At 45.6% G+C, this 20,269-nt stretch overlaps 1 protein-coding gene across 3 annotated transcripts in view; it reads right to left on the bottom strand.

Annotated features, from left to right (window-relative positions):
* The window catches only part of RNGTT (RNA guanylyltransferase and 5'-phosphatase), a 409,198-nt gene extending 389,923 nt beyond the window's left edge, over positions 1-19,275 (bottom strand). For all 3 annotated transcript variants that reach the window (XM_026654244.2, XM_026654251.2, XM_026654249.2), the window contains exons 1-2: positions 19,182-19,275; positions 3,722-3,831 (exon numbers count right to left, since the gene is read on the bottom strand). In XM_026654244.2, the coding sequence (XP_026510029.1) occupies positions 3,722-3,831; positions 19,182-19,245 (174 nt within the window). In that variant the 5' untranslated portion in view covers positions 19,246-19,275. The remainder of the gene's footprint in view (positions 1-3,721; positions 3,832-19,181) is intronic.
* Between the last annotated feature and the right edge of the window lie 994 nt (positions 19,276-20,269).

The raw sequence follows: 20,269 nt of genomic DNA, 5'->3' as shown, positions 1-20,269 counted from the left end.
CATTCAAAATCTGCAAAATTCTACAGTTCATGACAAGCCTTTACAAAACAAGAATCTTGGAACCTATATTGCAGGTGTACTTGCAAATGGGGTTGCCTTTGGAACCATATGGCTACATCTACTAGGTGTGGCAAATGGCCAACAGTACTGTGGTGGATCCCGCGCTTTTTCTTGGTGAGGTGGGTCAGGTGGTCCGTTGCCCCTCTTCTTGTGTGTTGTTGGCTCCGCTAGTGCCCTGGTGGGAGACAGAGGGTAGCGGGGAAGGGACCCAGGTCTGTTCTCCTACTCCGGATCCCAGCCCCTTCAGCTTCATGGGCTGCTTACCCTCTCTCCCCTTGGGTAAGGTTTCCCTCAGTCCTCTATGCCAGGGGAGTCCCTCTGCTCTGCTTGGATAGGGTTTCCCTTCTCCTGGTCCTCTGGCTAACAGCAATACTCCTCTGAACTCTGGTCAGCTCTCCTTCCCTCTCCCTGTCTGACTGAAGAAGGGAGTTTTTATTAGGTCTTGGGCAGGGCCTTAATTGGCTCCAGGTGCTCCAATTACCCTGTAGTAACCTTTCCCTAATCCACAGGGTATAAGGCCTTGATCATCCTACAGCTTATATACCTCCTATCTACCACTCTCCTGCTGTTCTCTGGCCCTGCTGTATCACATAGTGTACAACCATCTAACAAGCATACTTAGAGATATTCTACTCCCTGGCACATAGGAGACTGGTTGTTACAAATACATATGCTGAGCTGCTATTGGAAAGGTATAAACCAATTTGCTTCACAACAACCTTTGACAAATTCTCTGTGTAGCAATGAAACCAAGGAATTCTGTACTCATCCTCTGAAATGGAATTAAGTAATCATACTGTAGTTTGAAAGAAAGATTTACTTATTCATTAGAGTTTCTAGTTTCTGTAGTCAATACAGTTCAGCATTGTTTCTGACCCCAATACGACCATTAATTAAATAAGCCTCAGCACCCATGACATAAGTGTTATTCCAATTTTAGAGACTAATAAACAGATTGAGATTTATATATTTTGTTCAAAGTGATACATAAAGTCTGCAACAAAGCTGGAAATAGAGCCCAAATCACCTTATTCCCAGTTCTGTGCCTTACCCACAAGACCAAATAAAATAAGTGACAAGGATGAAGAAGCAGAGAGAATTCCAAACTTCAAATCTCCTTTCAACCTTCCCCTCCCAAAATAATTTTTCAGGGGTTTGTTTTTTGGGTTTTTTTTTTTTTTACTTCTTTATGATGATCAAGATCATTTTTTAAAAAATACTTTGCAGGTCACTTTTAAGCATTGCAAGAGCAAAGTTCAACTTTGGAGAATGAGTGGGCAGAGAAGCCTATATTAGGAAGACAAAAATCTACATAGATAAGGTTCACAAGCAGACAGGCAGACTTTGGAAGCAATAGTAAGAGAAAAGTTTTGGTTTTTTAATTGCCTGGGTCTCCAAATAAGCTTGCTCCTAAATTGCCATTGTTTAACCATAACTGGCATACACATGGAGAGAAGAAAATCCAATACATCTATCCCCCACAAAAAGGGCTGTAGGAGAGTTCAGTTGAACTGGCAAGTTTCTTTTCCTATTTTACAAGTCCATAATTCCAGATTTACTAGGCCTAGCTCCCCCTGGGAATGTCTACAGAGTTGCACCAGTTTAACTAAAAGTGTGATTTAAAAATCTATTTAATTTAACAGGTGCAAAAGGCTGCGTAGACACACAAATGAACATAAACCTGGTTGTAATCTTCTTAAGCTAAATTAATATAAATATATCCCTCAAACTGAAATAAAATGTCTATGTAGAGTTTTGTGCTGGCTTAACAACATTGTTTATAACTGGATTCAAGTTAAATTGGTGCAACTTCTGTGTTTAGACAAGGCTTAATTTTAAAAAGTGGTTTTTTTTTAATATCAATGTTGCTAACTCAAATTTCTTTTAAAACACACCTTTTACCCTCTAGCCCAGTGGTTCCCAAACTGGGGTTCGCGAAATGTTACAAGGGGTTCTCAGGAAAAAATTCCCTAATGGCGGACAGACCTGTCCCTAGGGACCCCGGCCAGCATGGGGCCAGCAGCACAGAGCCCCTGGACTTCCAAGAGCTAAGCAGATCAAAGCAAGCATATCTATCACACTGAGGAGATTTAAACTTCAAGACTTATAAGAAATGGAAAGGGAGGTGGATATTTTTTGCTGTTTTTAAAATTAAATAGGCAGCTAGTATTATTTTAAAAATTATTATGAAGAACAAGTTTAAGCTTTGTTGTAATGCGCATTGTTTGCCTGGACTGCTCAAGACCTGAATGCTTGTGTAGGAGGAACTCTTTGAGTTGGCTTCTTAAATACCTTCATGCTGTTTCATCTGATACTTCTTGATGAAACATAAGAGCCTTGTCTTATAACAGGCTTATTCAAAGTGATACAAACTACAAAAGTGAGATCTGGAAGAGTGTTGCCGTTTTCCTAATGTAATAAAAATACTGTAATTATAAATAATAATAAATAATAAATAGTGTGTAATAAGCATGTCATAAAAACAAATTTTATATTTCCAAGTCACTGCTTTTATAATTTATACTCAGGTAAAGGAGAAAATCCCTGGAAATATTCATTTTTAGGAGGGGGTTCGCGAGACTTGACATTTTAGTGAAAGGGGTTCACAGGTTGTTAAAGTTTGGGAACCACTGCTCTAGCCTAATATAGCACATACTCAGTGGTACACCCATACACACTGGGTTGGTTATAAAGCACGTACCACAAACTCTTGATGGAGCATGGAGCCACCCTGCCAGAAGGGAGTAAGGCGTATTATTTTTACTTTTAAGCTGTATTGTTTTTTGCATAGTTTGAATGCTATTCTACAAATCTTTTGAAATAAATGTTTTAAACAAGGCTTCACAAAAAACACACTACATAGAAAAAACAGCCTTTCCCTTACCATCTAAGCTGTAGATTCGTTCCATGCTCAAGCTGGATTCCATGGCTGGGGTAACAATATAATGCATACTGGGGCATCACACACAGCAGAAACTGATATGTCTGGAAGTCAGGACCTACTACACAAGAAGTCTATCATTTATGTCCTAAATGCCTCTTATCCTTGCTTTTAAGGGCGTTCAGCACAAAGGGAAACACTACAACTTTATAATTACACCTCTACCCTGATATAACTCAACCTGATATAACACAAATTCGGATATAACACGGTAAAGCAGTGCTCTGGGGGGGGGGGGGGGAAGAGAGGAGGAAATGCACACTCCGGCTCATCAAAACAAGTTCGATATAACGCAGTTTCACCTATAACGTGGTTAAGATTTTTTGGCTCCTGAGGACAGCATTATATCGGGGTAGAGGTGTATGTACATGCATATTATCTGTAATACTGTTAACGTTTAAATTGGCTGTAGCTTGACAATGATATTAGCATCTCATTGAGATGGAGGTGAGGATAGTAAGAAAAAATTAGTTCACACTTCTCTTGATGCAATTCTTTAGCTGCAGAATTTTGAGCAATGCTGGATTATGAGGGCAACTACCATTTTATTATTAACACTAACGCTTTTTTATGAAAGCTAGGATCCTGAAGAGAAAGAGAAAAACTTGGGGGGAAATTACAGCATTTGTTATTTTTTTTTCTACCAATGGTCCAACAGAAACCATCTATTACATTTTCTTCAGTATGCATATGTATTTTTTTTTTTAAATGTTAACTTACCTTCAGACTCTTTAAATAGTTGGACAGCATACTGGGATGGAAACGATTCTCTTCAGCAACCTGTTCATCATATCTTGGTCCTAACATTGTCTTCAAAGGCAAAAACTTCCCTATAGAACAAAATAAAATTTTATAGTATGTATATATACACATACTCACAAGTGATTTTAAAGCTATATGAAGAACAGCTTCACAGAGGCTCAGCAATAACCTAACGGATTTAATTAAAAACAAGCTCAGGAAAATTTGGCCTGTTGCCCCTACGTCATGATGGAGGGATGGCCTGGCCTAACCTGAGTGGCACTGCAACACCGTGCATTACATCGCAATACCTGGAGTGAAAAGATGGGCTCAGCCCTACAGGAGAGGAGCCAGCAGTGTGGGGAAAGTGCAGAGATGGCTCACTCTCCAATCTCCCCTTCCCCACTGGGGTCTCTACTCTGCATGGGGCCAGGAGAAGCGTATGTTTCCCTAGGGCCCAGAGATGGGTTAATCCAACCTGGATCTGGCATTCCATCTAGGACCTTCCTGGGATCAACTGGTGGATTGGGACCCACTGTTTGGGAAACATTGGATTAGAGGAACTAAAAAATTATTTAAACCATTATTTATATTTTTGGATGTTTTCCACATTTTCAAATGTAATTGAAATCAATTACAACACAGAATACAAAGTGTTCAGTGCTCACTTTATATTTATTTTATTACAAATACTTGCACTGTAAAAAAAAACAAAATAAATAATATTTTTCAATTCATCTCATACAAGTACTGTAATGCAATCTCTATCATGAAAATTGAACTTACAAATGTAGAATTGCGTACAAAAAAATAACTGCACTCAAAAATAAAACAATGTAAAATTGTCCACTCTGTCCTATTTCTTGTTCAGCCAATAGCTCAGACAAACAAGTTTGTTTCCATTTATGGGCAATATATGCAGCCCGCTTCTTGTTTACAATGTCACCTGAAAGCGAGAACAGGTGTTCACATGGCATTGTTTTGTAGCCGGCATTGCAAGATATTTACGTGCCAGATGCACTAAAGATTCATATGTCCCTTCATGCTTCAACCACCATTCCAGAGGACGTGTCCATGCTGATGACAGGTTCTGCTCGATAATATCTTGCGACACCAGCCACAACAGTGCCATGTGAACACCAAAAAAAAAATTTGAAGAACAGCTAGCCAAAGACTCAAAAAGTAATAGCAAAAAAAATTTTAAGTACATCAGAAGCAGGAAGCCTGCTAAACAACCAGTGAGACCACTGGACAATCAAGATGCTAAAGGAGCACTCAAGGACGATAAGGCCATTGCGGAGAAATTAAATGAATTCTTTGCATCGGTTTTCACAGTTGAGGATGTGAAGGAGCTTCCCAAACCTGAGCCATTCTTTTTAGGTGACTGAGGAACTGTCCCAGATAGAGGTGTCAGAGGAGGTTTTGGAACAAATTGACAAACTAAACAGTAATAAGTCACCAGGACCAGATGGTATTCACCCAAGAGTTCTGAAGGAACTCAAATGTGAAATTGCAGGACTACTAACTGTAGTCTTTAACCCATCATTTAAATCAGCTTCTGTACCAAATGACTGGAGGATAGCTAATGTGATGCCAATTTTTAAAAAGGGTTCCAGAGGTGATCCTGGCAATTACAGGCCGGTAAGCCTGACTTCAGTTCCAGGCAAACTGGTTGAAACTATAGTAAAGAACAAAATTGTCAAACACATAGATGAACATAATTTGTTGGGGAAGAGTCAACATGGTTTTTGGAAATGGTTCAGAAAAAGGCAACAAAAATTATTAGGGGTATGGAGCATCTGCCATATGAGGAAAGATGAATAATACTGGAACTTTCCAGCTTGGGAAAAAAGACGACTAAAGGGGGATATGATAGAGGTCTATAAAATCATGACTGGTGTGGAGAAAGTAAATAAGGAAGTGTTATTTACTCCTTCTCACAACACAAGAACTAGGGGCCATCAAATGAAATTAATAGGCAGCAGGTTTAAAACAAATAAAAGGAAGTATTTTTTCACACAACAGAGTCAACCTGCAAAACGTCTTGCCAGAGGATGTTGTGAAGGCCAAGATTATAACAGGGTTCAAAAAGAACTAGATAAATTCATGGAGGATAGGTCCATCAGTGGCTATTAGCCAGGATGGGCAGGGATGGTGTCCCTAGCCTCTGTTTACCAAAAGCTGGGAATGGGCGACAGGGGATGGATCACTTGATCTGTTCATTCCCTCTGGGACACCTTGTATGGGCCACTGTCGGAAGACAGGATACTGGGGTAGATGGACCTTTGGTTTGACCCAGTATGGCCATTCTTATGTTCTTCTAACAATCCAAAGCAGTACGGAGCGACGCATGTTCATTTTCATCATCTGAGTCGAATGCCAACAGCAGAAGGCTGATTTTCTTTTTTGGTGGTTCGGGTTCTGTGGTTTCTGCACCAAAGTGTTGCTCTTTTAAGACTTCTGAAAGCATGCTCCACACCTCGTCCCTCAGATTTTGGAAGGCACTTCAAATGCTTACACCTTGGGTCAAGTGCTGTAGCTATCTCTAGAAATCACACATTGGTACCTTCTTTGCGTTTTGTCAAATCTGCAGTGAAAGTGTTCTTAAAATGAACATCATCCGAGACTGCTATAACATGAAATATATGGCAGAATGGGGGTAAAACAGGGCAGGAGACATACAATTCTCCCCACGGAGTTCAGTCCAAATTTAATTACTGCATTTTTTTTTAACAAGCGTCATCAGCATGGAAGCATATCCTCTGGAATGGTGGCTGAAGCATAAGGGGCATATGAATGTTTAGCATATCTGGCACGTGAATACCTTGCAATGCCAGCTACAAAACTGCCATGCGAACGCTTGTTCTCACTTTCAGGTGACATTATAAATAAGGCTACGTCTTCACTGGAGGGGGGGGTCGATTTAAGATACGCAAATTCAGCTACGCAAATAGCGTAGCTGAATTCGACGTATCCGAGCCGACCTACCCCACTGTGAGGACGGCGGCAAATCGACCTCCGCAGCTCCCTCGTCGACGGCGCTTACTCCTACCTACGCTGGCGTCGATTCGGGGATCGATTGTGACGTCCCGACGAGACGCGATAATTCGATCCCCAAGAGATCGATTTCTACCCGCCAATTCAGGCGGGTAGTGAAGACGTAGCCTAAGAAACAGGCAGCATTATCTCCCGTTAATGTAAACAAACTAGTTTGTCTTAGTAATTGGCTGAACAAGAAGTAGGACTGAGTAGACTTGTAGGCTCAAACGTTTTACACTGTTTCGTTTTTGAGAGCAGTTATGTAACCAAAAAAAATCTGCACTTTCACGATAAAAAGATTGCACTACAGTACTCGTATGAGGTGAATTGAAAAATACTATTTCTTTTATCATTTTTACAGTGCAAATATTTGTAAGCAAAAACAATAATACAAAGTGAGCACAGTACACTTTGTATTCTGTGTTGTAATTGAAATCAATATATTTGAAAATGTAAAAAATATATAATAATTTTCAATTGATATTCTGTTTAACAGTGCAATTAAAACTGCGATTAATCGCAATTAATTTTTTTAATCACAATTACTTTTTTGGGTTAATCGTATGAATTAAATGCGATTAATCAACAGCCCTAAAAGTAACATTTAAATTCAGCATGGCCAGAACAAGAAAATAGGAATTTAAAATGTCAGTTTGTAAGCCTGACCATGTAAACATCAGTTCTGATGGTTTCTAAGTGTGAAGTGTTCCAAAGACGGCCTTAAAAGAGCCAGATAGTGTCAGAAACATCCATTTACTGTCAGCCCTTTTCATTATAACTCTTCCACAGTAACAGAGATCTCCCCATCAGCATCATGGAACAGCAACATTCTATATAAAATAGAGTGCTTACCTGTGGCTCTGGGACTTTGAGAGTTTATTTTAGAAGAACTATCAAGTCTTGACCTTATTAAAGAGAGGTCTGTTCTCAGCTATTATTGCCTGGAGGCTCAGCTTTTTAATTTATGAGCTTTTATTGTTCGCACAACACATCAGAGTAGCTTTGTAACAGCCTTCATAAGAGTTCTCTATCATCTCTTTTCTAAGTTTCAATAAATTTTAGGCATTTCATATAAGATTCTGTACTTGTAGTATTTGCTGAATTATGAGTAACTATGAATAGCAGTATTAAATTTCAATTTGCAAGTATAAAAAATTTTCAAAAATATGGGTCCCAATTCACACTAAAGAATTTCTATTCCTATTTAAGTAACTATTGAATTCAAAAAAGCATTTTGAAAAGTACCAAATACATTAAAATTAAATGCAGTAACTCCTCATTTAATATTGTAGTTATGTTCCTGAAAAATACAACTTTAAGTGAAACGATGTTAAGCAAATTCAATTTCCCCATAAGAATTAATGTAAATGGGGGGGGCGTTAGGTTCCAGGAAATTTTTTTCACCAGACATCACACACACACTATAAGTTTTAAACAATTTAATACTGTACACAGCAATGATGATTGTGAAGTTTGGTTGAGGTGGTGAAGTCAGAGGGTGGGAACATTAATTATGACAGAATTCTGTAAGTTCTCATAGTATGTTCAGATGCTAGTACTGAGAGTGTCATTCATGCGATGGTAGCAAGACATTGCTGAAATGGAAGGTTTTGCATTATTACAGATTCAGCTGCTCTTTTCTGGCAATAAAGATTAGGTACCAGAAGAGATTAAAGTGTCAAAAGATGACATGCTGGAGCAAGGTGATAATTTTAAAAGCATTCCAAGTGTTCTAAGGGAGCTCAAGTATGAAGTGGCTGTACCGCCAGCAAAAATATGCCATCTTTCATTTGAAACCGCTACTATATCAGAGGACCGAGGGTGGAAAACATTGTGCCTATATTTAAAAAGGCTTGTGGGGTGATTCCAGGAATTACAGACCAGTCAATCTTACATAAGCACCTAGTAAATTGGTTGAAGTAATCATTAAAAATAGAATTTAAAAAATCACCTGTAAGGTCATGATAGTGTTATGGTGAGATGTACTGGTGACTGCTTGGATCACAAACTTCTTTGGGACTGGGTGTGACTACACCCTTCAATTAACATAACTTTTCAGGAAGAGTTCATCAGAAGTCTCCCCCCTCAAGACAAAAAGGAGTTGTGAACCTGCCCAGAAGTTTGAACTGAGTGGGGGAAGGGTTTTGAAACATATAGCTTGTGTGGTGTGTGCACAGGCTTAGGCAGGACACTCAGAAACAGAGACACAAACTGGTAGAAGGAGCAACTGCAAGCACCCAGTCTGACTGTGGAAGAAAACTGTGGAGAGGTTTTTGGGTCAGGGTGAAGCCTAAAAAAAAAAAAAGAGTGTTCTTGGGGGTGTAAGCAAAGAAGTTGTTTCCTGCTGTTTGATTCCTTCTGTGTTCAGAGACACAGGACTTTGTACATTCTTTGTAAATAAACAAAACTGCATTGAAGAAATACTTATCAAATGAAACATCCCCAAACTCTGACTTGCCACTTGGGTCAAAAAGGAGCAACGCTGGTTTAAGAAGCAGGATCCAGTTCGCGCAAACAGAGATTGTGAACTGGTATACCTCTTGAACCAAGATGTAACAAATAATGGAAGTACTTGCAAAATTCAGAAATGACTAGCAGGAATTAAAAGTCCTAAACTGGGAGCTGAACATTTCACAAAAGGAATTAAGACAAACCACTAAACCAACCTAACAGTTTTCTTTGAGAGGGTAACATGCCTTGTGGATAGGGGGGAAGCGGTATATGTGGTATATCCTGACTTCAGTACTGCTTTTCATACTGTCTCGCATGAACTTCTCATAAACAAACTAGAGAAATACAACTTAGATGGAGCTACTATAAGGTGGGTGCATAACTGGTTGGAAAATCATTCCCAGAGAGTAGTTATCAGTGGCCCACAGTCAAGCTGGAATAGCATAGCGAGAGAGATCCTGCAGGGATCAGTCCTGAGTCTGGTTCTGTTCAATATCTTCATCAATGATTTAGATACAGTAACTCCTCACTTAACGTCCTCCCGCTTAACGCTGTTTCGAAGTTACTTCACTGCTCCATTAGGGAACATACTCGTTTAAAGTTGTGCAATGCTCCCTTATAATGTTGTTTGGCTGACTTTACAAGAGAGCACTGCACAAGTTCCTCTTCTCTGCCTCCTCCCCCTCCCTTCCAGCACTTCCCCAGCCGCCAAACAGCTGTTTGGCAGCACTTAGGACTTTCTGGGAGGGAGGGAGCCAGCGAGCGGGGGAGCTGCCCCCCCACCCCCACCAGGCAGGGCCACCCAGAATGCAGGGGCTTTAGGAGCTGCAGGACCCTGGGCTAAGGGGGCCCCGGGGCCCTGACCTACAGCTCTAAAGCCCCTTTTGGAATGCGGCCCTGTGAGCACGGGCCAGAGGACTCAGGAGGAGCAGGGGCAGCTGCGCAGCCAGAGGCCAGAGAGAAGCGGTGCTTTCCCCTTCAAAGCCGGCCGCAGAGCCACCTGCACACCCCCTGCACCAAACAGGAGCTGCCCCAGGTAAGTGCTCTACACCTCCTGCCTACCCCAGCCCTGAGCCTACTCCCACACCCCCAACCGTGAGCGCCCTCCCGCACCCTAACTCCCTCCCAGACCCCACACCCCAACCCTGAGCGCCCTCCCACACCCTAACTCCCTCCCAGACCCCACACCCCAACCCTGAGCGCCCTCCCGCACCCTAACTCCCTCCCAGACCCCGCACCCCCACCCTGAGTGCCCTCCCGCACCCTAACTCCCTCCCAGACCCCGCACCCCAACCCTGAGTGCCCTCCCACACCCTAACTCCCGCCCAGACCCTGCACCCCCAGCCCTGAGCTCCAGGGGTAAGCCAGGGGCACCCCACCACCACAGTACATTATTCTACAGTATATAATGCCTTTTGTCTGCCCCAAAAAAATTTCCTTGGAACCTAACCCCCTGCATTTACATTAAATCTTATGAAAAAACTGGATTCGTTTAACATTGTTTCACTTAAAAATGCATTTTTCAGGAACATAACTACAATGTTAAGTGAGGAGTTATTGTAATGGCACAGAGAGTACACTTATAAAGTTTACAGAGGAAATCAAGCTGGAAGGGGTTTCGAAGTGCTTTCAAAGACAGGATTAAAATTTAAAATGATCTGGACAAACTAGAGAAATGGTCTGAAGTAAATAAGATGAAATTCAAAGGACAAATGCAAAGTACTCCACTTAGGAAGGAACAATCAGTTGCATACATGCAAAATGGGAAATGACTGCCTAGGAAGGAGAATTGCGGAAAGGAATCTGGGGGTCATAGTGGATCACAAGCTAAATGAGAGTCAACAGTGTAACACTGTTGCAAAAAAAGCGTGAACATCATTCTAGGATGTATTAACAGAAATGTTGTAAGCAAAACAGGAGAAGTAATTCTTCCACTGTACTCCATGCTGATCAGGCCTCAACTGGAGTATTGTGGGCAGTTCTGGGCACCATATTTCAGGAAAGATGTGGACAGATTGGAGAGGGTCCAGAGGAGAGCAACAAAAAATTTTAAAGGTCTAGAAAACATGACCTATGATGAAAGATGGGGGAGAGAAGGGTTTGCTTAGTCTGGAGAAGAAAAGACTGAGGGGGGACATAACAGTTTTCAAGAACATAAAAGGTTGTTACAAGGAGAACAGAGAAAAATTGTTCTCTTTAACCTCTGAGGATGGGACAAGAAGCAATGGGCTTAAATTGCAGCAAGGCTGGTTTAGGAAAAACTTCCTTACTGTTAGGGTAGTTAAGCACTGGAACAAAGTGTGTAGGGAGGTTGTGGAATCTCCGTCATTGAGTTTTTTAAGAACAGGCTAGATAAACACTTGTCAGGAAAGGTCTAGTTACACGTAGTCCTGCCTTGAGTTCAGGGGACTGGACTCGATAACTTCTCGAGGTCCCTTCCAGCCCTACAGTTCTATGATTCTAAGATCTAAAATAAGAAGTGAGGGTTTCCCAGAAAGGGCACAGGGATGACTTAGAGCAGTGGTCACCAACCCGTCGATTGCAATTGATGGGTCAATCCTGGGCACTCTCCCAGTCGATCGCTATCTCCGGGGCTGTAGCGGGGCTGCTGCTATGGCAGGCTCCCTGCCTGCTGCAGCCCAATGTTGCTCCCGGAAGCAGCCAACACCACCCCGCCACCCTCCCCGCGGCCCTGAGTGGAGTGTGTGGGTCTCCACGCACTGCTCATGCCTGAAAGCTCTGCCCTGCAGCTCCCCTTGGCCAGGAACAGTGAACTGTGGCCAATGGGAGTTTGGGGGCGGTGCCTGCAGAGAGGGGCAGTGTGCAGAGCCACATCCCCCCCGCCTGCCCCCAGGGGCCGCAGAGGCGCATTTGCCCCTTCCGGGAGTGGCGTGGGCAGGCAGGGATCCTGCCTTAGCCTCGCTGTGCAACCAACCGGGAGCCACACGCGGTAAGTGCCACCCATCGCACCCCAACCCTGAGCCAGCACCCCAAACCCCAGCTCTGAGCTCCCTCCCAAAGCCAGCACCCCAAATCCCCCTCCTGCCCCAGCCCTGACTCCCCTCTGAGCCAGCACCCCGTAACCCCTCCTGCACCGCAACCCCCTGCCCCAGCCCTGAGCCCCCTCCCAGAGCTTGCACCCCTCGCCCCCTCCTGCACCCCAACCCCCTGCCCCAGCCCTGACTCCCCTCTGAGCCAGCACCCCGTACCCCCTCCTGCACCCCAACCCCCTGCCCCAGCCCTGAGCCCCCTCCCAGAGCTTGCACCCCTCACCCCCTCCTACACTCAACCCCCTACCCCAGGCTCAACCCAGAGCCCACACCCCCTCCCAAACCCCAAACCCCTGCCCTAGCCTGGTGAAAGTGAGTGAGGGTGGGGGAGAGCAAGCGCCAGAGAGAGGGGGGGATGGCGTGAGTGGGGCAGGGGCGGGGCAGATCCTGGGTTGCCCTTAAATTCAAAAAGTGATCTTGGGCTTAAAAAGGTTGGAGACCACTGACTTAGAGGCTAAGATAAGATTGCTTTTGGAGTGGCAACTACAAGTGCCCAGACAGACTGGGAAACCCAGCTGCAACCCACCCAATCTGGAGTAGTAAAACAGATTGATGCGGGGACCAACAATCTGACTGCCATAGACCAGATGTTTTTCCAGAAGATATTGGAGACCAAACAGGCTTTGGATAATTTGGAACTCGCTAACTGAAACAAGCTGAAGCAAGGACTTAATGAGCTGAAAATTCAGCTCCAGAAAGAAATCAAAGGGTCACAGACAATCGTGAAAGACAGCTGCCTTGATGAGGAATTGAGCCAGCCAGAGGACTGGGGTAAGACCAGACATTCCCAATAGTTTTCTATGCTGTTTGTACCCCATGGAGGCCCAGAGGGGAGAGGTTGGGCTGTCCTAACGCAAATGATACCAAAGCCCCCTTCTGAGGAGAAAAACTCCCTGAGAGACTTATTTGGCTCAAATGAATGGCTAGATAGAACAAGGGCTAGAAAATGGGGTTACTAGCAGCCAACCTAAGTGGCCCATCTCTGATGGTGCTCCACCCAGAAAAGAGATAGCGTTATTGAGAACTGTTACAAGCCCTTAATATGGTTTGGAGCTAGCCATTAAGCTGTGCCCCGACCAGCTTCAATAAAAACAAGGAGAGGAAAAGCCAAAACCCAATCTGAACTGGAAGACGATCTGCAGAGACTTGTGCTTCTGGCATACCCAGATACCACCTTGGTACCCAGGTACCAAGTTAAACTGACGATGAACCAATTTATAGATGCTTATCTGGACTGGGGATTTGAAGATCAGTGAAAGGAAGCCAAAGACAGTCAAGAGTATGTCTACACAGCAAAGAAAAACCCACGGCTGGCCTGTGCCAGCCAAGTCACGCTCGCAGGCCTCGGGTTGCAGGGCTGTTTCATTGATGTGTATTCATCTGGGCTCAGACTGGAGCCCAGGCTCTAGGACCCTGCGACATGGGTGTGTCCCAGCATTCAGCAAGCTCAGAAGTCTACACAGCAATGAAACAGTCCCACAGCCCAAGTCAGCTGGCACAGGTCAGCCATGGGTTTTTCTTTGCTGTGTAGAAATACACAAGAGGCTGTGAAATTTACCACAGAACTTGAAACTTTTCTTGCAGCACTTCACCAGAAGAGAAAGCAGCTCTTAGGGAGGCAGATGGAAGCTGATCGCCATCAACACTAAGTACAGTTCTGTGCCTTATATTTAAGATGAAAGAAGGGATTCTGATCTGGTTCATACCTGCATTGAACAAATAGAACAAATTATAAACTTGATTTGTCAAAAATGGGAAACTGGCAAAAATTAAAGGAAACAGTTCAGTTAATGCTGGCACTATGACAAAACTGGCCACAAAAAGGACGGTTATAAATTTAAGGCAGGTTTAGACAAATTGTACCAAGTGTCTAGTACAGGGGTGGGCGTCCGGCCTGTCAGACCTTTTAATCCGGCCCTCGAGCTCCTGCTGGGGAGCGGGGTCAGGGGCTTGCCCCGCTCCGTGCGTGCCATGACTCTGCACGGCTTCTGGAAGCAGCAGCATGTCCCCCCGCTCCCCGCGGCTCCTACTTGTAAGGGTAGCCGGGGGCTCCGCATGCTGCCCCCACCCCAAGCGCCGGCTCTGCAGCTCCCATTGGCCAAGAACCACTGCCAGTGGGAACTGCAGGGGCTGGGCCTGCAGACAGGGCAACACACAGAGCTGCCTGGCTGGCACTGCACCTCCGCAAAGGGGCCGGAGGGGAGGACATGCCGCTGCTTCCAGGAGCAGCACCTGCGGACGGGGCAGCGCACAGAGCTGCCTGGCTGTGCCTCCACATAGGAGCCAGAGGGGGGACATGCCGCTGCTTCCAGGAGCTGCTTGAGGTAAGTACTGCCTGGAGCCTGCACCCCTAACCCCCTCCCACACCCCAACCCCCTGCCCCAGCCCTGATCCTCCTCCTACTCTCCGAACCCCTCAGTCCCAGCCCGGAGCACCCTCCTGCATCCCAAACCCCGCACCCTTAGCCCAGAGCCTGTACCCATCTCCAACACCCCAACCCCCTGCCTCAGCCCGGAGCGCCCTCTCATACTCTGAACCCCTCTGCTCCACCCCCAGCCTGCAGTCCCCTCCTACACCCCAAACTGCTCATCCCTGGCTCCACCCCAGAGCCTGCACCTCCAGCCAGAGTCTTCACCCCCTCCCGCATCCGAACCCCCTGCCCCAGCCCCCTCCCACAGCCTGAACTCCTCATTTCTGGCCCCATCCCAGAGCCCGCACCCCCAGCCGGAGCCCTCACCCCTCATGCAACCCAGCCTTCAATTTCGTGAGCATTTATGGCCCGCCATACAATTTCCATACCCAGATGTGGCCCTCAAGCCAAAAAGTTTGCCCACCCCGGGCTAGTGAAAGCTTCTCTCCAAGTTCAGGAAACAGGAGAACACCATGCTGAAGGGGAAGAACTTGGAGATACAAGGATCAGCCCCACAGTTTTTGTTTAGATCTGGGCAGTTACATAACAATGGGAGTTTGGCTATTGAATGCATAATACGATCTGTGATGTGGAAAGGGATGACTGACCCGGGCTCCAACACAACAGTTATTAGACCAGACATACTAAAAAGGTGACGGAATACAGGAGCCAATATGAACCACTTAATTGATCTCAGATGGAGCCAGTGACTGGGGCAAAAATTGAGTTTGAAGACTGAACCTCTGACATTTGAGCAAGAAGTCTGGTTGGCTGAAATAGTGGATTACAGCTAGTAACTGTGTAATCAATGCCAGGAAAGGTGTCTTACAAATTCAGTCTGTGGAAATTCCCTTTAAAAATCTGGCCCAGGTGAGACAAATGGTTGTATGCAACCGGTTTCAAGTGAATGAGTTGTCCTGGCCTCGTGGGCAAAAGCCATCATAACAGCTACATGCTATGATAGCTTTCCCGCCAGGGAAAGTGGTTGAAAGCTGTCTTGAGAACTAGGGTCTCTGGGGTATCTTAGCTGCTAAAGTTCCTGTGGATTTGAAACAAGCATGGATCCCTATTAATTTCCTGAATGTTTCTGAAAAGCAGGAAATTGGGGGGGTGGGGGGGAGACTAATTCAGTGGTCAGTAAGGTGTGATTTGGCATTTTCAGGGGTGAAAAAGGCTCTTGGGACTGTGATGGCTTGGCCTACCCATGTTTCAAAACCCCTTTCATATTAGACAAAGATGTTAGTGCTGTCAGTTTTGGGGGACAGAATTTCAGCATTGCCGCTCCATGGAATCTGAGAAAGTAGCTGTGGAAGTTAAGGCTGGAAGAGTTGTTAGAGAGGTGAATCCGCGATTCAAACAGAGTGGGCAGGTTCTGCATCAGCCAGCAAATTCCAGACACAATCAGCATTCCACAAGGGCTGAAAAAAAGGTCCATCAGGGAGCAAAAAATCCCACAGGAGATTTAGTGGAAACAAAAATCAATATGAGTTGGTGATCTGAAAACATCCTTGCAGAAAGACACTGCACATATGTAGTTTACCTCATATCATAGGTGCATCATTTGCTATGGGGCAAGGAGGTAGTTGCCCCCACACACACCTTGGTTTCCACTCCCGACTTTTCACAGGTCTATACACTCCATTATGTCTTCCGCTTCCCTCTCCACCTACCGACTTTGCAGGATATAATATAATCACATATAATGTTCTATATGCTGACACAATTTGCTTTCCTCCAGAATTTTTCTGAAATGAGATCCCTGTTGTGTCGTTTTTAATTTGGTAAACTGTTTATTTTCTTTCTATGTAGGATGGGTCATACAGGGCATTGCCATTTTGGGCGTCATGAGGACAACAGAGGAGCTAAAATGGTTGTTATGCTGAGAGGTCATTCTAAAAGTTAGAGTTTAAGGCCAGAAGGGACCACCAGATCATCTAGTGTGACCTCATATATATTACAGACCATCACCACTCAGCACCTGCATGCTAAACCCAACAACTAAATTTAGACCAAAGTGTTACAGCCCACAGGACACTAGATTATTATATGCCACAGATAAAGAATAGGAGGGACCGAGGCACACCAGTGCTTGAGGCCCCGACAATGACTGGGAAATGGTTAGGTGAAATATACTTAGATATTCCCAACAAGTGACCACATACTGCAGAGGAAGGAAAAAAAAAAAAAAACCCAACATCAAGGCCAATCTGACCTGGGGAAAAATTCCTTCCTGAACCCACATATGGTAATCAGTTAGACCCTAAGCATGTGAGCAAGAACTAGCCAACCAAGCACCTGAGAGCACTGGTCCTCCTCATCCAATGTCCCACCTCCAGCCACGGCCATCCCGGATGTTTCAGAGAAAGGAGTTAAAATAACTCTCAGAATACATTGGAGCGGGGCCCCCATGGAGGAGGAGAGAATCCCTTCCTTACCTCCTGTAGGTGGCTGGATGAAACCCTGAAGCATGAGGTACCAGGGATGCGGGCTGAAAAGAGTGGTGTTGGTGCGGTGAGGAAAGAAGCTGTTTCCCGATATTTGATTCCTTCTGTGTTCAGACACACAGGACTTTTCTTTGTAAATACACAAAGCCTCATCAAAGAAATACCAGACTATCACCAATTTCTACTCCCAACTGTTACTGTATTATGCCATTATATAAAATCAATGGTACAGCCTTATCTAAAATATGATTTGCAGTACTGGTCACTCAAAATATCTCAAAAAGGATATTGCAGAATAAGAGGGCATTCAGAAAAGGGTGACAAAAACAATTAGGGGCAGGGGAAAACTTTCATATGAAGAGATTAGGGTTACGAGAAAACCTAACAGGGAGGTGATATTATTTTACCTCTGCCTAATGTGAGATTTCTGAAGCATCTGTAATGGCCACTGTCAGAGACAGGATGCTGGACTAGATGACTATAGGTCTGATCCCATATGGCAATTCCTATATTTCTAACTAGGTGTTCTGCCTCCACAGACCTCCCAAACAGGAAAGAGTTTAGTCCTGAACTCAAATTAACTGCTACTAATCCACTGCACAGCGTCTATCGTACACTTTTTTTTTTAATCCCCTATCCTGTAGAGATCTCGACATCAGTGCTTCTCAACCTGCAGTGCAATCAGCTCACAGCTGTGGCCCTTGTGACATATCCTCAGTGCCATACAGGCATTATATATATTGTACAGATGCGGCCTACGTTGTACATAGAGAGCTGTATAGTGGCCCACAAAGGTAAATAGGTTGAGAACCACTGCTGTATATAGCACATCCCCAGTAAGAGAACCAGATCTGATCTGATCCAAAGATTTCACTCACTGCTTCTGCTAAATCAATAGAGAAGTACAATGTGCAGAAATGCAGACAGACAATCCATTTTTTTAATCCCATGCTGAACATAAACTTGATAAGTAAAGAAAAAATCCTGGAGAAGACCTTTAAAAAAGGCAATGGACTAAAACAAAGAGAGGGCTTGAGACTTGCAAAAGTAAACATGATGGAGGGAAGGAAGGAAACATGACCCCAACTTTGCAAAGTTATATATGTGGCTAATTTTAATCAGATGAGCAGCCCCTACTACTCACAGATATAAAGTTAGGCACAGATTTAAGTACAATGCTGAATTAAAACCTAGAAAAGGAAGAAGTATGTCTGTAAGAAGTAGAAGGGAAAACATTACTTCTCTTTCCCCTATTCAGTCCCTTAGCTTATTTCTTTGTGTTATGGTACAGAGTTGGGGGAGCGGATAGGAGGAGGGGTAAAGGGAATTAGCTGCTTATGAAAAAAGGAGGGAAGTGACTAGGATAGAGCGGTTGAGAAAACTCTTAGCTCCAGGGCTGGATGCAGCCCATTGCAATTCAGCCTATCATTTACAGCAGTGGAAACTGCTTCAGGGATCTGCACATACAGTCAGCTGCAAAAAGAAACCGACTCCAGTCAGTTTCGCCACTCAGCGCCCTGTTAAAAGTTTCTGAACTACTTTTCAAAGAACGCGGAGGGGGGGGGGGGGGATTGGTCAGGTCAGCGACAACTGTTTTACAGGTAGGAGGATTTCTGAGAGAAGCGGGAGTGAATGCTGGCCAGTTTCCCCCCAGCTCTTTGCGGGAAGGAGATCTGCTGTGCTAGGGGGCAGGGCGCAGTTCTGGGGGAGGATGAGAGAGCTGGGGCATAAAACGGGACCGAAAAGTGCAAAGATAGCGAGACGCCACTTAGAAAAGAAGGAGAGGGCCGAGGGGCGCCTAGTCCCAAGGGCTCCGCTGGAAAGGGGTGGTGCCTGCGACGCCCCACGCTCAGCCCCGGGGAGCCCGCTCTGTGTCCCCGCCGCACGCAACCGACCCGGCTCGCGGATGGGGTCGCGGCTACGACTCCTGACACCACCACCCGCACCGGGGCCAGAGACTCGTTACCCCGACCGGCCCGGCGCCCCATCCCCGAACACCGGAGAAGCTGTGGCCGCCCCGCGCCGAGCATCCCGGCCCCGCTCACCTGCCACCGGCTGCCCCCTCCTGGGGCAGCGCAGCCAGCGCGGCGGGATCTTGTTGTAGGACATGGCGGCGCTGCCTGACAGAGCTCCCGCGGACACCCGGGCCGGGCGGCTGCGGACGCGGCTCCTTCCCACTCAGCGGCTCCAGCAGCCCCTTCCCCGCGGCAGCTTCTTTCAGATCCAACTCCACAGCAACCGCCGCTCCCCACAATGCACCGCGGCAGGCACGCCACTTCCGCTTCCGGGGCTGCTCGGCTAGGACCGAGCCGCGGGGGGGCGTTGCTCGAGCGACAGCGTTTAGCGTCTAGCGTCAGCGCCTCCCGGCTCTCTCATCCGGCGGTCGGTCCCGCGATGGGGCCTGGGTCTGGCAGGGAAACCCGCTCACCACCCCGTCCGCCTCCTCGGTACAGCCCCGCCAGCTGCGGGAGGGGGAGGAAGGAGCCCGCGCCCGCCTTCTGCCCACGCTTAGCTTGTAACGTCTTCAGGGCAGGGACTCCCTTGCTGGTGAGTGTTTGTACAGCACCTAGCACAAGGCAGCCTGGGCTGTGCCTGGGGCTCCTATGTGCTACAACTGTACCAGGAAATAATAGAACAACCCTGCTAGCCTGGAGGGAAAAAAAACTAGGGTGACCAGATAGCAAGTGTAAAAAATTGGGACACTTTTATTTGGGGGGAGGGGTAACTGGTCACCCTAGAAAAAACACAGAGACACACTTGCTCTCATAATCTCTGATTTAGTCCTTACATCAGATTCACATGTGTGGAGCCTGGTGTCCACACAGAATCCCATTGAAGTCTGTGGGGCTCCACATGAGCAAAAGCAAGATTGGCGTCTAAATTATCATTATTTAATATTTGTATTACCATAGCGCCTAGGAGCCTCATCATGGACCTGAACCCTGTTGTGCTAGCTGAACAAACACAAAACAAAAATACAGTCTCTGTCCCAAAGAGTTTACAACCTAAGTATAAAACAAGAGACAACAGATGGATACAGACAGACCAACAGTGGGAGTACAAGTGAACAATGAGACAGTAATGGTCAGCATAGGCAATAGTCTCTACACACCAACAAAGCCTAATCATTGTC

The sequence above is a fragment of the Terrapene carolina genome, unplaced genomic scaffold (genome assembly GCF_002925995.2).
Source record: "Terrapene carolina triunguis isolate 2854851 unplaced genomic scaffold, T_m_triunguis-2.0 Scaffold42, whole genome shotgun sequence".
Classification (NCBI taxonomy): Eukaryota; Metazoa; Chordata; order Testudines; family Emydidae; genus Terrapene; species Terrapene triunguis.
This window is presented reverse-complemented; position numbering and strand designations above follow the sequence as displayed.